This window comes from Vanellus vanellus, assembly GCF_965231255.1.
Source record: "Vanellus vanellus genome assembly, chromosome: 2".
Classification (NCBI taxonomy): Eukaryota; Metazoa; Chordata; class Aves; order Charadriiformes; family Charadriidae; genus Vanellus; species Vanellus vanellus.
The window spans coordinates 36205055-36222110 of NC_138906.1; the positions used below are offsets into that span (position 1 = coordinate 36205055).

Sequence of the window (17056 nt, forward strand, 5' to 3'; positions counted from 1 at the left end):
CAGAAACACAAAATGTCAAAAGATCCCCACTTAGTACATTGTTCCTGTCCTGTCACTATTCTTTCTTTGATTAGGTGAAAAGATGATGTTTTCACCACAAAAGCTAAGAAGGAAAAAAAGGGAAAAAGAAAAAAAAAAAAAAGAAAAAAAAAAGAAAAAAAAAAAGAAAAAAAAAGAAAAAAAAAAGAAAAAAAAAGAGAAAAGCAAACTCATTCAAACAATACTCCACAGATTATGGAAGTAACTGGAAATACAAGAAAAAAATTCTTTTACCTCAGAATTAGTTAAGACTTCTAAACTTTATCACATGATAAAAGGAGCAGAAACTGTCTAATACTTACTCTTCATTTTTTCTCTTCACATATTCTGAAATGTATTACAGAGGTACAGGTATTCTAAGAATTAACATATAGGTCTGGATAGGTTTTAACCCTGTTTTAAATGTTATTTTGTAACAGTTATAAAGGTTTATGTATCTTTAATCAAGAAGAGCAGACATAAGATTGCATGGCTACTATGAGCCAGGCATCTGTTTCAATACATCTTTCAAGCATCCCTATGAAACAAGTATGCACATATACAAATGCGTATGTTTTGGATACAGGCTTATTCAGAGGCAGATTTAGCTTTGTACATTCAACTTCAGAGCAGGAATTTTCTGTTTATTGACTCCTCAGCTATGCAAATTCTTAATGTTTTAATAGGTGAATGTGTATATATATATATTTCTACCTCTCTACTTACAGGCAGGTGCCAATTAGGGGAACTTGTAGCCAAATTTGGATTTAATGTTTCCCAGTTTGAATCTTTTCCTCTACAACCCATTTGAGTTAAGAAAACAATATAACCTGAAATTTGGGAAACTATAGATTTGAATCGAATTCCAAGTATCATAAAGCCTTACAAAAATTGGACTGAAGAGACCCTGAAAGACCAGCTAAACTAGTCCATCCCAGTCCACCCTAATGCTATCCTTGGAATATATTTTCTAGTTTCTTCTTGTTAATATTCTCCAATATCAAAGATTCCACTGTCTCACATTTTCCACTCCGGTGTCTCTTTTTTAATGTAAAAAACCAAAATATTTCCTAGTATCTAACATGAAACTTTTACAGCAATTTAATCTCACTCCCTCTTGTCCCATTCAGCATTGATATGGGAATAGATTCTTCCCTTTTCCTTTAGGTACCTGAAGACTGTCTCATTTATAGTTTCCCCCTTTTCAGTAAAACAATCCCAATTCTTTCAATCCTTCTTTGTAGGTCTTTTTTTTCTAGAATTCTCATCATTCTCATTGTTCTCTTCTAAAGTTTCTCCTACTTATTCATGCATTTCATGAGGTGTGATGCCAAAACCTTAGGTGCGGCTCACCTTCTAAGCATACCATAATAAATATTAGACAATTTTTCTCTGCTCACCATTTTTACATGCAACACCAAAATAATCACACAGGGTTGTATTTCAATAATATCAATATGCAACGAGCAAAATTAATCATCCCAGGCATTCAATTTACTACGTTTGATATAAGGCTTGACAATATACAAACCTAGGCGTAAGTGTGTGACCCCTGTTAATACAACACTTAATAAAAGGATATTGCCTCAGAAGTGCCTGGCACAAGTCATCAGTCGTCATGAAGACTGTGTATGTGAGAAGGAAGTCATCCAGGAGAGTTTCTGCAGAGAAAGACAAAAAAGCCCAAGGTACAATATATGACTGAGAGTAGGAAGAGAGTATCTACTCCTGTTAGTGCGCATGGAAGGAATAGGACCCCCTCTTCCCCCCAAAAAAAGGTTCAAGGCATATCAGACTAAGTTTCAAACAGTTAACGATAGGTCGCCGCTGCAGAGATCAAATGCTTTATTTAACAAGCACATCCTCAGTTCTCAAAGAACCAACAAGCACGAATATACACAAAATAAGCCACAGTTCGTGAATCAGTAAGAGAGTCCTTATCATGAACACCACCATGCTGGTTGGCTCTGCTGCATGCAAATCAGCCTTCATACCAGCTAAGTTGTTCTGGAAATTCAGAAGTGCTTAGTAATAGGAGAGAGAAAACTGTGACTGCCATGTATTATGATGAACATCTACACACAGTAGTTGAGAACCATTAAATAAATATATTGAAATTTTTAACTGGTTAGTCTTGAGGGCATCACTGTACGCGCTGAGAAGTTTTCTCTAAGGTTTATTTCATTACATTATTGAAGTTTTTTTTCTTCTTCTGACCTTCCTCCACCTGGTTTCTATGATACAAAAATGGGCTGAAGGTACTTGTTGACAGACCACTTCTACCCACTGCAGTTGTAGCACCTCAGGTTGTCAGGACAAACGCACTGCCAGTTCGGATCCCAGTGTAATTTTCTCATTCCTCATTTCCATGACACACTAGTTTTAGGATTTTTCCAAACATTTAAACGGCTGAAAAGACTGGGTTTGCTCTAGGATGAGAGGGCTCAGGGGTAATCTTGTGGGGGTCTTCAACAATCCAATGGCAGAGTAGAGGTAAGACCAACTCTGACTTTTCCTGGAGGTGTGCAGCAAAATGACAAGGCGCAACCATCAGAGTTTGCAAGAAGGGAAAATTTGTCTAGATACAAGGGACTTTTTTTTTTTTCTTTCCTCCCATGAGGAGGGTCAACCACTGGGACAGGCTTCCAAGACAGAATGTAGAATCTCCAGTATCAGGTATATTCAGGGCTTGCCTGAGCATCCTTGTCTTATTGGACCTGCTTTGAGCAGGGGTTGGACCAGATGCCTTCACAGATCACTTCCATCTGAAATTATTCTATAATTCTTAAATAAATTTGCTTCCAATTTTAATAAATTACTCATATATGATGTGTGATCTAGGAATGCATTTGTATTTGGTTCACAAATAACAAAATCTGCAGGCAGAAAAGAGAATTATGTTGGTCTTTTTAACCCCAAAATAAAAATGTTTGTGTTTGGTTTTTTGGGTTTGTTTTTTCTTCCCAAGATGGTCAGATTTTCCTCAAGTTTTGAGGAGTTCCTGTTCACGGCATTTCTTTGAATTCCAGCAAATATACTGCGTTTCCTTTAACAAGAAAACAGGTTTGCACCACCTGCTTTATCAGATAAGAATAGGAACATGGACAGAGGCTGAAAAATAACAGAAGTCATTCTGGTTATACTGCAGAGCAAGTATAGTATAACTGGCTGTTACTAGTTAGTAACAATCATCCAGTTGTGATTTAAGTGGCAGATTTACAACTGCAAAGACTAAGGGCTGAACCATAGCTCACATGAGAAAGGTAAGGCTGAGCCCCGATTTCCTTATCCTGATTTTGTCACTATTTGTTTGTGACCTGTTCCTGTCCAAGCTAGTGCTCGTGAACAAGTGCCCAACCGAGAGCATCCCAGCAGCTTTTCACGCCAAGGCTGCAATCTCACAATAATTTAGACCAATTTCAGTTATAGCTGCCTTGGACTTCCTTGTCAGTAAATTATTGACCCCATAGCTGTGATGCAGGGTGGCATCAAGATTTCATCCATATATCATTCAGAGCCAGATATCATGTGGCTATCACATGGAAGGATAGCTAATGACATCCCACCCTGTGAGCATGAGATTCAAAATACCACCATTGTCTTTGGAAAAAAAAATAAATAAATCTAGCTAGATCAATGCATTTAACACAGCAGGTCTAGAAAGAGTCCTGATCTGAAGACGCAGAGCTAAAACCCCTTGCATTCATAAACAAAACAATTACATTCTTTATATTTCACCAACATTGTTAAAAACGGTGGAAAGTATTATCTCTGTATAAAAAGAATATTTTGTCTCAGTAAATGAAAAGACATTGTGAACAGCTTGTTCTCTATCTGAAAGGTCATCTATTCATTCTGTTGCACATCTTTTGGATGATACAATGCAGCTATTAAAGTTGGAGGTTTCACAAACATTTATTGGGAAACTGTTGTTCTTGAAATCAACAACCACGTTTTAGTTCCCGACCAAACTATGTACGTGACTGTGCAGCGATCTTCATGAAGTCAAAGATACACTGACAACAGATTATTTCCACAACTTTCTACTCTGTATAGGTGATATCTGAGTTTCAGGAATACACAGCCATGTGTACTAGCTGTGAAGCAAAACAGGAATGCTTATCAATGAACTTCTGCAATTGTTCAAAATAGCATGACTTTACCATACTAACTGCTGTTAAAATACCAATTTAGAAGTTTATTTTTAATACCTGATCATCTGTTTTCCAGAGGTCTACCTTCAATTCTTCCAGCACCCCAAAGTGTTGGGAGTGGGAAGAAAGGTTGGTTTGCTATGATTTGAGCTTTTTTGTTGAAACTTTTTGCAAGAACTATGCTACAGATAATCCTAATGCAATTATATTGAAAAAATTAGTGAAGATTAAAATTGTATGTTTGTTCATACAGCTTACAACTGGTTTTAAGCTCTCTGTTCATCTCACTCTCTCTGCATGCTCAGCCCCACATCTATGTATTCAGTCTTTGGCTTCTAACAACCTTATCAAAACAAGGTATATCATTCAGCCAATTTAGTCACGCATATGTATGCATAGTTATTTCTTTTTTCTTCTAAATGCAGAGAAAATGCTAAGAAGAAGAAGAATAGTTCACAAACTGTGATTCCAGTAGCTTGTATATAGGCTAGATCTCTTCAAATCACCTCTGAACTTGTTTAGAAATTTAAACCCTAAAGGAATGTTTTGAACAAAAGAAGTCTGGATTCTACGTGTGGTCCATTAATAGCGTCACTCATCTGTTAAATTAGTTTAACAAGTAAGCAATGAAAGTGCTTTTGCCAGATTAAATATCTATTACCAGACGTCACCTAAAGACTCTACAATAATATTCATATTTTAAAATGCCTGCACTAGCCTGTAGGTATTTCCCTGAAGTCCTACTGTTCACTGTAACTATCTTCTGTATTTTCTTCCTAAATGCACTGTAATTTAAAATCATTCCAGAATGGTTTTTCATGCCATAGCAAGGACACAAAACCTGAGGGTGTACTGACTCTTCAAAAATAATTTGTTCAAAACAAACAATTGCGTACTGCGCAGATACTTTTGGACATTAGTACATGTCCACAAATAAGGATCTGCCGGTCTTAACCTGAAAACAGAGAGAAAGGCCAAGCATGAGAGAATTTATTCAGAGCAAATTTTTCATTTTGTGTTACTAATGGCCACTAAGAGCAGTAAATTTGAATGAGGAAGGGCTCTAAATGTACAATGTGGGCTGATAATTATGAACAGGAGTCTTTCTGGCATTTTTCTGTTTAGTCACAGTTGATTTAAGAGTTAAGAAAAAAAAAAAAAAAAGAAATTCCAGTCAATTCATCAATTATTTACAGTGCACCATGCACCCACTCAGAACGGTGCTGAAATGCATACCTCTGCTTTCAAATTTTACTCTGCGCCCCACTTTCTGCATAAATTTGTGACCATCTTCCCCATTATTCCCACAGAAAGTTTCTCTAGTATTTGTAGCAAACAGGGAGAACAAAAGGCACAGTAATAGTTGGAAAAGAAAAAGTCCCATTGGAAGGGAAGTCTTTGTGCAAAAGCCTGTGATGCTATGCTATTTTTTTTTTTTTAAATTTCTCCTCTTCATGAATTTTTTATTTAATCATTTTCTTCTAGCCATCAATCTAATTTTTCTTTGTTCCTCACAATTTTCCTTTATTTGGCCAAGCAATTATTACAAAGTATGCGGTTAGCTTGCAGCTATGGAATATTTCATTTCAAAGACAATTTCAAGCATTTTAAAGCTTCATTAAGACATGCAACAGAACCAGCGCAAGTTCAATGGGCTCCTGTTCTTGCAGCTCTTTGGGGGCAGCCTGAGGCAGCAATCTCACCACACTGAATGTGTGCGAGTATTGTAGGCATAAAAATAATAAAAAAAGCAGGCACTGTGCTTGTTTGTTATTAAATAATCAATTCGCACCAGCTTCTCCTGAGATAGCTTCTCATGGGCTGTCTGTGCCGTCCCCCGTCCCCCCCAGCTTTCCCCAGGTGAAATAAGGCAGCGTAGACACCAACTTCACTGGGAGCAGTTAGTACTGCTCTTCCCATCTTTCTGTGATATACAAGTCCTTCTGCAAGATACCCTCAGGGCGGCTGAGGGATGACAAGAGCAGTATATAGACATGGAATGTTCGGACACACCTGAATTACCCAGGGAACATTTGCTTTCAGCTAATTTTCAGCTATGTCCAACTAAAGGACCCAGCATATACATCCACAAGAGAAGTTGCAACTGTGTTGCACATATAAGGTGATGACAGCCAACTGCAACAATGGTGTATTTGGCGGGGAAGGGGGATCTTGAGTCCCAGAGACAATAAATGGTCATATAGTTGAATAAACAACACATCGTATGTTCGCCTGTACTTAAAAAGCAGAGTTCCCTGTTGCTTTCCACGTGCCCATTTACCTCTCCAACCAGCTCAGACCCTTTCTCTCCAAGAGGGCAACTCTTCAAACATTAACTCAATGCGAGGGCATGTTTTTAAATGCCAGGAGGATAGAATGGGTTTTTCACACGGGTTTACACACCAAATTTGATTTTTCAATGGTTTCTTCTCTCCCTTCTCCACCCTCTTCTCTAAGCAGGGTATCAATTACTAAGCCTGAGGACAGAAATAAATATAGATCCATAGCCAGAAATTGTCCATGACGCACATTTAACAAATCAGGAACAGGCAGTACACTTCATGGTGTTGCCATGTCTAACACCTGTAAGCTCTTCTCAAACTTGAGCATTCTCTTAAACTACCACAGCGGTACAAGGCACCAGTGGAGCAGTCTCACATTAGTAACTTGTTACATAGACATTAAAAGAGACCTAAACTAAACGAAATGCCTTTGTCAAATGGAGGAAAAGTTAAATTCTTCTTATTAAATTATTTGAGGGCCGTTTTTAGAAAGCAAATATTTCAGTTTAGCTATCACCTAGCAATTTGTATGTCCACATATTATTTACTAGTATGCATGCACAGCAACCAGTGACTTTAGACCATCACAGCTACAACAATACTGTATAAAAGATTTACATTACGAACATGTTCAATAGTTCAAACTGTATTCAGAATATACCTATTGCTCTATACTAATATTAGAGACCGTGTCCAGCTGAGCCAGATATAATTATTCCTAATGCCAGCACTGAGTCATTAATCCCTTTTACCCACGAGAAGAGATAACCTGAAGACAAATTCCAGTTCGTCCTGGTTTTCTGATCACCCTGTTGCATCCTGAATAGTTTTTGTTTTGCTGCTTCTCAATAGCTAACAACAACAAAAATTAGTGAAAAATAACCCAAACAAGTCCTCCCACTTTCAGTGACAAACTGTGATTGCCAAGGTGACAAGAACCATTCTCTTTTTCATAACAGACTTTACAGAGCAACTTTTCACATCTTTTTCTACACACTCTACAGAATTTCTACTCTATACACCCATCCTACGCTCTCTATAGCATTTCTGCTTCCATGTTCTTTCCTTTCCATTACATATTTATTTAAATATTAAGAGAAAATAAAGCTACGCAAAACAAGAAGGCCAACAGGATTTTAAATATGCAATGCTTAAATCCTTTTTCTTACAATTACATGGTTCATAAAAGGTAACTTCCTCTATACAGAGGAATATAAACATATAGACTGTGCATATAGACTTGATATTTCTTTATATGCAGACTGTCTATGTCACACACTGTTAGCTGGGGAAGGGTACTAATAGTGAAATCTGTTAAACTGCAAAGAAAAATAACTCATTTGGGGTGGGTTTTTTTTTGAAAACGTATCACCATTCTGAACCCAAACGTCGTCTTCCACTTTGCACTGTACAAATCCATTGTGAATGGCTGTGCAAGAATTACAGAAAGATTTAAGGGGTTTTCAGACTTGTATTCCACACTAAATCGGATTAGAAGAAAATATAGATAAAGTACTGGAATGCAAGTCTTTTGCCACTTTATGCAAAGTAGCTATTCAGCTTTCTCCAAGGATTTGTTGGAGGAGGCTAAACCTGTAGGGAGACTGGAAAAAAAAAATTTTAAAAATTGCCTGAATGAGCAAGCCACTAGAATTCACGGTTAACTTGTAGGTTAAAACTACTCTTACGGCAATTTTGTAGCGTCGGTTTGGCAGCCCTTATTCATGCTACAAAGCAGTTGTGGCTTTCACTATGAGAGAATTAAACTGAACACAAGGATGAAAACTCAAATACTGAATGAAAAATACTCTCCGAATCTCTGCTTTCCAAGCTGAGGAAATTGCTCAGTGTCCTTACTGCTCAATTTATCTTTCAGAAACATACCAAACAGAAGGAGATCATAAGATCTTCTTCATTGTGAAGCACGTTAGAACTGGACTATAACGTATTGGTGGGCGGGATGTAGGAAGTCCAGCAGCATGAAACGTGAATGGGGGTTACACACACATTTTTCAAACATCAATGCAAACCGAGTTTTGTGTGGTAATGAGACCTCTTCGAAGTTTCAGGGGGATTTTTTGAGAAAGACAAAGATGGAGAGAGAAATAAATGCATTTTAGAAAACATACAATAAATCCTAAAACTCTTTAGCTATGCCATTTCCCATTTGTGATAATACAAAGACAACGGGATGACCATACGATCAGGTCCTCACATCCCCTGATGTTAATATGCTTATCAGTATTAGCCAGAATTCCAAACTTAAAAATCACCAACAACTTCATAATTTGCTCTCATTTACATTCACTGCATCATCTCTACCTTGCAGGACCAGCCACTTCTCTAATACTCAGTGAGGCTCATCCTCCAGAGTATATTTGGGGGAAAAAAAAAAAAAAAACAAACAAAACCAACTGAATCGTTTGGGGTTTTTATCTTCCTATGTATGACTGAAAAGCTGGCCTCAGTAACGCTAATGCACCTTATGACTCCAAAGCACATACTGAAAATTATTTTTTTTTTCAAGAAAATATTACTGATGGGGTTAGCAATACCACAACTGCTCGGAAATAGTTAAAACTTGCATTTCTCACAATCATCAAGAAAAGCAGCCCTACGAGACGGGGTTACAGCTGGGCAAACAGACAGATGAGCTCCCTGCGCCCAAGTAAAATGGATGCTGATTACTTACTATTCTATAGGGAACAGACATTTTTTGCTATTTTAAATATTCACTCACTGAGTTCAAATTAAACCAAATGAGGGCTCCAGCACAGCATTTTCAAGATTTTCAGCCTCTCAGTGCTGAAAGCTCTTAAGCTTGATAAATTCTTGTCACCCCTCTTGCTCCTTGCTGTAAAATGAGAAAAATTCTAATCACACCACAAGGCAGACATTGCTACGCATACAATTTTTGCATGTTTTGGGTCACATGATACTATGCGATGCTCTGAAACCTTTCAGCAATGCAAATGCATGTCCAGCCAGTTGTACCTGTAATCAGAAAATTGCTTGTTCTGCAGAAACGGAGAAATGATTTGAGGGCAACTCTTTTGAAAGATGGGAGTTTCTCAGTAATCTGTAATTCCACAGCAATTTACTAAAAATGTCAGGATGTCTCCAAGTACAAACAGTAAATGCAAACTGCTGTCATTACTATCTGAGCTAGCAAGATACTGCTCTCGTCTGAGAAGCTGCTGAGTGTTCTCGGATCTCCCTTGCATTCAGCAGATGGCCATGGCGCTAAGGACCTTGCAGGATAAGCCCTTAATCCAAAATCAAATCGTCTAAAAATGCTATGCCACCATGGACACAGCATGAAGCAAAAAATGAAAATTACGTTGAGAAAGAAAGGTCAATGGAAAAAAGAACATCGATATATAATTTGCTGCTAATGTGTTAAAACAATTATAGCAGTTATGTCATCTAACCACTGAAGCACCGAGAAATCAATGCACAAAGGAATAAAGAGCAAGCCATTTATTTCTGGCATTGGGTTAGAAAAAGAAAATACATAAGGGCAAGGTATTTAACCGGTACAACCAGAATTTTATTAGAGCACAAAAATCAGAACAAAGAATAATTTCTAAGGTCATCTCCCAGAGATTTCTGGCAGTATTTTACCATCTGCAGAATGAATCAAACACATTCTGTCTGGTAAGGTCAAAGATCCTCCTAAAGTTGCATTCCAGTTGCTGCTATCACACGTATTGGAGCAGTTTTGTATTTTGTTTGAGGGACAAAAAGCCCTGAAACCACAGGCAGAGAGCAAATGTCAAACTTGTCTAGCTTTAATGAGGCACTAATTTTTCCACATAGAAATCTGAAGCTCTTTTTCCCCCCCCAGGTAGGAGGGACCCCTGGTGATTAATGTGCAGCTATAATGGTTGGAATTATTTGAAATTATTGGACAAATTCACTACGCCTTATACATTTTGAAGTATTAGAAATATTGCCCACAGCAGTCACCCTAAGACATTGCTTCTTTCTGTTTAAAAAAAACCCTTGACTACTGCAAATAAAACACTCAAGCTTTCCACGGAGTGAAACTTCACTTGACAGTAAACCGAGGTATTTTCAGAGACATGTGAAGTCCTCACACAAGCCTCGCTGCAAAAGGCAGCCACTCCTTGTTCGCATCAGGCATCTCCATACGTACTTGAAGAGAAAAATCCATCCTCCCTTTCCACAAGCCAGCCAGGCCGGGATTGCCTGGAGCAGAAGGACGGAAGATAAAAGATTTAATGGTTCCCTTTCATCCTGCTGTCTGGGGTCCAGCTGCCTTATGGGGCAGAGGAGATGATGGGCACAGATGGGCATGAAGCCCTCGAACACAGCTGTCCTCCAGCAACAGACAGCAGTGCACACGACGGGGCTGCATCGCCTGTCCCCTCTGCCACTGCCAGCCTGCTCCTATCAGTGCTTGCGGCTGCTTAAGCCTTTTCCCATGTCCACCAGCTCAGGACACATTTGAGTGTAAAGGGAACTCTAAAATTAGACCAGACATGCGACTTTCAGAAAGTTAATATAAAGGAAGATGTACTTAATCTTCATTCTTTTCATCTTTGCTGTCCAACACTCATATAGCATTGAAGAAGAACCAAGTTCAGCACATCTTTCTCATTGCTGAATTGGAAAATCTACTCCTAGGAAACAGTAACCTTTAGATCTAATACTATATATAAATATAAAAATTTAATCACATCTTCAAAAGAAGATCGTGAGTTCTTCATTTTTGGGTCTTCAACTTGATACTTTGAAAGATACTTTGATACTTTTCAGTGACATTTCTGAGAAAATGAACCCAAATTTTCTGTTTGCAACCCAAAAATAACATATTTATATAAAAACATCTTAATTGGCAGTATTTTCAAATATATAATAAGTTAAGACTATTAGCCCCAAAAGTTTTAACCATTAGCCCCAAAAGTTAAGACTATTAGCCCCAAAAGTTTTAACTTCAGTACCTAATGTCAGGCTCCAAAATCCACTGTATTTGGACAATATCCAGTCCAGCAGATTACAACAACTACAGTATAGTGACCAGAATACATTCCATACTGACACATAATATGGATAAAGGACAGGTCAAACTACACGTGGCAATGCCACATCTAAAGCTCTGCAGGTCAGGTACAACGCCTTGGCTCCAGCGTGCAGTGTTATCCCCATCACCTGCTGCTAACTGCTTTCCATACCAATCAGAGGGATTGGTCCCTTAAGGGAACAGAAATGTACAGATCCGCACTGTGTATTTTTAAAAGTGTTTAGCAAGAAGCTTTGATCTATTATTTTCCCCCTACAAAGCAGCAAGGGGAAATTTCTTTGTGCTTCGGCCCAGGGAAGGAGATATAAGAAGAATCTTGTTTGCCCCTGGGAGCCAAATTACCATAAATATGCTAAGCAGCGCAAGCTCCCCAACATGTGGCACTGGAGCATGTGCAGTAAACATCACAGCATCTCTTCAGGGAAGCCTAGCAGGACAAAGCCTCCACTGGCAAAACGCTCCTGGCTTCTGTCGATTTGGCAGAACTGCCTACGAAGGGAATGATGGCATTTTCATCTGAGCAAGAACCGTTGGATTTGGTCCAAATCTATGCAAAAGATGGCAATAACGTGCACTAGACTAACATACAGGCCACTGACTTCTTCCAGCATGTGAAACAGCAGTGCACTGGGTCAAGGTGGGGGGACAGTTTTGGTGTATTGGGTCGCACAGACTAGGTTAGAGTCTTGCGGCTGTGGCCCACTGCCACGTAACCTCAAAAGCGGGGACTCCCTTGCCAACATCTTCTGGAAGCCAAACAGCCCAGCAAAGGTGCTGCATGGCTGCGATGAGGCTCTGCTTGGCAGGGGGCAAGGAGGAGGAGGGAATCATGCAAACCCCGCAGGAGACAGGCATTAGCATACTGCAATCTCACTGCAGTGCCGAAGGATGCCACTTCCAGCGTTTTGCTCCAGGCTATACAACAGTTTAAGCTAATGTGCACAGACTGCTCCGATGCCTCTGAAATAACTTATGCAATATCTAAACACCTACAAAGCACAGCAGAGACTGCCTTGTACCGGCAGGCAGACAGAGGGAAGGACACGTGGCACCCATAAAAACCCCTAAAACCAAACAGGGACATACTTTCATCTTGGATTTCTCACCCCTGCCTTCCTCCCCGCTCCCCAGGGCAGTGAAGCACAGCTTCACAGCATAACACCACAACAACGAGCATCAGAGCACTCATAAGGCAGCTGCATTTTGCTTCCCCATGTGGTGATTGGGTTCCAAAAAAAACCTGATGAGTTTCATGATGGTGGTGTTAAAACACAATGTTACATTAATTGCAGGCTTATTTACATGATATATGTCCTTAAATTATGAATATGAAACTGTACTTGCTACACTGAGACACACAAATCTTTCCAGTGACAGGTTAACGCGTAATTAAAGACAGCTTTTCTCCTTATTGTTACAACTTAACGGAAGACAGCAATACAAAAAAAATGCCTTGTACATAGTCTGTGTATGCATTAAGAACATCTAACAACTTCAAACTATCAGGTTTGTCAGTACAACTCTGTACTGACAGCAGAATGAAAGAAATAACAAAGGTTCTTGCTTGCACGGTTTAAAGATCACACAGGGGTAAGACACGAGGAACAGACATTACTTGGAGTTCAGCTGCTTGTGAGTGTTGACATACCTGCACAGGCATAATTCCCTACGGCAGCAGAACTGCATTCTTGTGCCAGGACCTCTGGCTCCTTGCAATACACAGTAGTTCAACATCACACTTTTGAGAAAGAACACCTTTATTTTGATAATTCTCAAACTATTTTCACACATCAGAGAGCTCAGCGTTAGATCCGTGATTCAGCTGTACCCTAATTACTCAGAGGTTTTATTTTCAGTTAAATAAGTCAGGGATATTAAGCAAGTAACTGGATGAAAGTCCAGTGGGGTAATTTTCTAATGGTGTATATTCACTTCTGCCATTATTTCAGATTTTTAGTGCTATTTATTCATTTAGTCACATAAAATACACCCAGAACACAACTCTCAGATAGATATAACTTTGGACTGGTATAGCCCAGCTTGCTTCTTTTGTATCTTTCTTTTCCAAGCCTTACGAGATACTGTATCATGCACAACCTGGAAAGCATCTAAAGGAAGAGATGCGTTCTGTATCTTTTAGAAATTGTTCAGTTTTTCACCCCTTCATCAACAGTGTCAGTTGTTCCTTGGACTTCCACGGGGCACAGAGGAATCTCGTTGGCCAAAATATAAACCATACCTTTCTGCACAAGCATATGTGAACCCAATGCAGTGTTTAGGTAAAAAACGTGAACTGCAGTAACAGACAGGATACTGTTTTAAATTGGGCCTCACGGCTCATCTGCTCCATGACTATGTTTCACCACTACACATAATAACATCTGGCCATGACTAGCACTTGCTGCCATCTTTCATTTCTATAGCTCTTTTTAGCCATCAGTGCCAGCATGGTTTTTATAAAACGTGCTTTATTTTTTCCAGTTACAGAGAAAGGGAAGCAGACACGGGCTCAGCAGAGAGTAGAGAGTACAAACCCAGTGTCTTCACTCCCATTCTGCTCATCGCTCCATGGTCCCGTGCAGACAATACCAGTGCATTTGACCTCCTGTCAGTGAGGCCAAAGCCACCAAATGAGAGATTCAGATGGTGATCCCACTGGAAATCACCTTTCCCTATCATATTTCCCAATGTTCTTCAAATTAAACAGGCTAGCAACAGCATACTTTCTACTTTCCTTCAGCATTTCTTTTTCTTTTTTGTTCTCTAAAGGAAAAAGGCTTTTGCAGCTGAACTGTCTGTCCAACTGTCTGTCAGTCTTGCTCTCCCTTACCCACATAACTTCTGAATCTGTTGACAAATCTCAACCAAATTTGAGACAGGGCATCAAATTTTCAAAGATACTACGTTCCTATAAGTGATGAGAGTAAGTGCATCTATAGAAGAAAGAGAGAGCCAAACATTATTGTTCCACTGAAGTAAAGGCTGCCATGTAAGCACAGCTATGTTTGTAGACATAAAATGTCTCAGCTAGCAGAGATGAAGTGATAGCGCCTCAAGCTGCTGTTATGAGGACTGCGGATTTTTGATTAAAAGATACAATCTTAAACACTGGGACTACTAGCATCTCTGAGATAGCCTCCTTATTTAAAATTCTGCAAACTGTGTCCATAACCAGCTTCTCTAACAAGGCTTCCTATTGCTGCTGTTCCCATCCCTCTGCTGCACCAGGTTGCTGGGTCTTCTCGTAGTGGACCCTATAAATTCCCAGGGCAGAACACTGTCTCTTGCTTTGTGTTTGCCTAGCACCAATCGCAGACACTGTGGCTTCTGAATGCCTATATATATGTAAGATGATAACTTATTATCTTTCTGCATTTGTTTCTGCAAATAAGGTTTGTTTTTTCATTAAACTGCTTTGCTTATTCAGTTAGTCATTAAGGCCAATTATAAAACCCCCTTTTTTTTTTTTTTTTTCTTACTAAGAAGCAGTATCCTTTCTATATAATCCCTGCCTGGCCTACAGAAAATCATCAATTACGTGATGACAGTCTCTTTAACCAGACTGCAATCACTTGTCCATGGCTGCAGCCCGGTAGACACTTCTGCTTGGCATAACACTACCTATAGCTTCTTTCAGGTTACAAAATAGTGAGCATGTAATTATTTTTACTAAAGAGGGCCTGTCAGAGAAGGTAGCAAGGCTTCCTCTTAAAGGAAGACTCTGAGGATTACACACAACTCTTCAGCTATTTAAATACTTCCTATATAAGAACATATATTTAAAAGCAATTTTCCAAATCAGTTTTTAGAAACACATCACCGATTACAGTAAATATACAGGAACTAGAATCAATTCCATTAGGAGCTGCTGTTTTAAAGACATGGCTGCCCACATCCCAGAAGGACAATGAAGTATAATATGCGAGCTCATTTAATCACTGTATCCAATTACAAGGAGGAATAAATCATCACACACATGCCTATGCCTGAATTTTAAAAAGTAAATAAATCATGAATAGTCAAGTCAAACGTTGTGAATCTCTAGATTCACAGCTTAGCAGGGGAAGTGGTGCATTCACTTCTCATTTGAAATAAAAGTATCCAAAATATTAACAACACCTATTTATTTTAAGATAAATACAAAAGTTGCCTTTTTTTTTTTTTTGTTCAGTTTGGAGTTTGACCATATAGAACTGCCATTCTTTGCAGTAGGGAACACAAATCCTGACAAACATTGACCTCAACTGAGCTTGTATATTGTCTAATGACAGACTTTCCTGGTCTGTCTGCCCTGATCCATACCCAGGACTCCCCTAAGTCACAGGGGTTCAGAAGAGGAGCTGGCCCTCTTGCTAATGCCACAAATAACAGCATTTTGGGCAACTGCTCCTGCCCTGTGCTGTAAACTCCCTCATCCCAGACCTACATGACCGTACCCCTCAAGGAGGATCTGAATTCTCTCCATTTGTCAAGAAAACTCAATACAGCAGTTTCTTGCAAAGCTGATGGCATTTTCATGTTTTTCAGATGCTTTTAGAAAATTGTTATTAAAGATTTATCGTTCCTTGTAACCAAGAACACAGTTGTAACTTCCCAAATTGCATCTTACTAACCTTGATGCCCTGAACAAATTTCCAGTCCTTTAAACCGAGATGTTAAATCAAATGCCCTGTACATGTCAAAACTCTCACCCGAGTAGGAAGATCAGATTCTCATTAACACTAACAGAATCTGTATGCACACATTGAAAAAAAAAAAAAAAAAAAACAAAAAAACACAACTGTTCAAAATATTTACATAAGCTCCATAAGCAACCCACAAGATATGTAGAAACTTTTGCCTAGAGAGATGGGCCATCACACTGGAGATTAACAAAATTTGCCCGAAACAGCAACACCGCACTGGGATAGACCTCAGGAAAATGCTTTCTTGCAATGTAAGAGAAACATTTGGGAGAGCACTGAAGGTCTGGGGAACACGTGGGAGAGGCCCAGCTTCAGTTGGCAGAGACACACACCCCCGCCTACAGGTTTAGACTTAGCCTGCCCAACATGCCCAGGTTCCCCTGACTGACAACCCACATCCCAAAATCTCCATGTGTGGGCTTCGGGGCTTCTGCCCACAGCAAACCTCAGGAGGCCAAGGGGCAGGGGAGGTCCCATGATGGCAATGGCACCCCAGGGTCTCACACTGCCCTGGGGAAGGGCTCCCTGCCCACCCAGCAGCCCTGCTGGGCAGAGCACGCACGCCATCTTCACAGCATTTGCAAGCTGTGTGTGTGTGGCCCAAGAGCCCTACACCACTGTCACAAGGAGAGCAAGATGGGAGCAGACAGTGGCCCTCTGCTTCTCAGGCCCTGCTGGGGGGACACCTCTCCTCTGGGTCAGTGGAGGGGAGAGGACAGCCAGGAGCCCACAGCACATCCAGGGCTGCTTCCTCGCAGTCAGGCTGGGCTGGAGCAGGCCAGAGGCCTGCATCTGTTTGCCCGTCCTATGAATTACTCAGCTGCCCCTGTGCAGCCTCTTTGTTGGTCCCCATGCAGATGAAGGTGAACA

The 17056-nt window shown here is 39.8% G+C and overlaps 1 protein-coding gene across 1 annotated transcript in view; it reads right to left on the minus strand.

Annotated features, from left to right (window-relative positions):
* RAPGEF5 (Rap guanine nucleotide exchange factor 5) overlaps positions 1–17056 on the minus strand; it is a gene marked incomplete at its 5' end in the record, with an annotated part of 160739 nt that overhangs the window by 32979 nt on the left and 110704 nt on the right. Inside the window, one exon of the mRNA XM_082479342.1 lies at positions 1601–1679. Coding sequence (XP_082335468.1) covers positions 1601–1679 — 79 coding nt within the window. The remainder of the gene's footprint in view (positions 1–1600; positions 1680–17056) is intronic.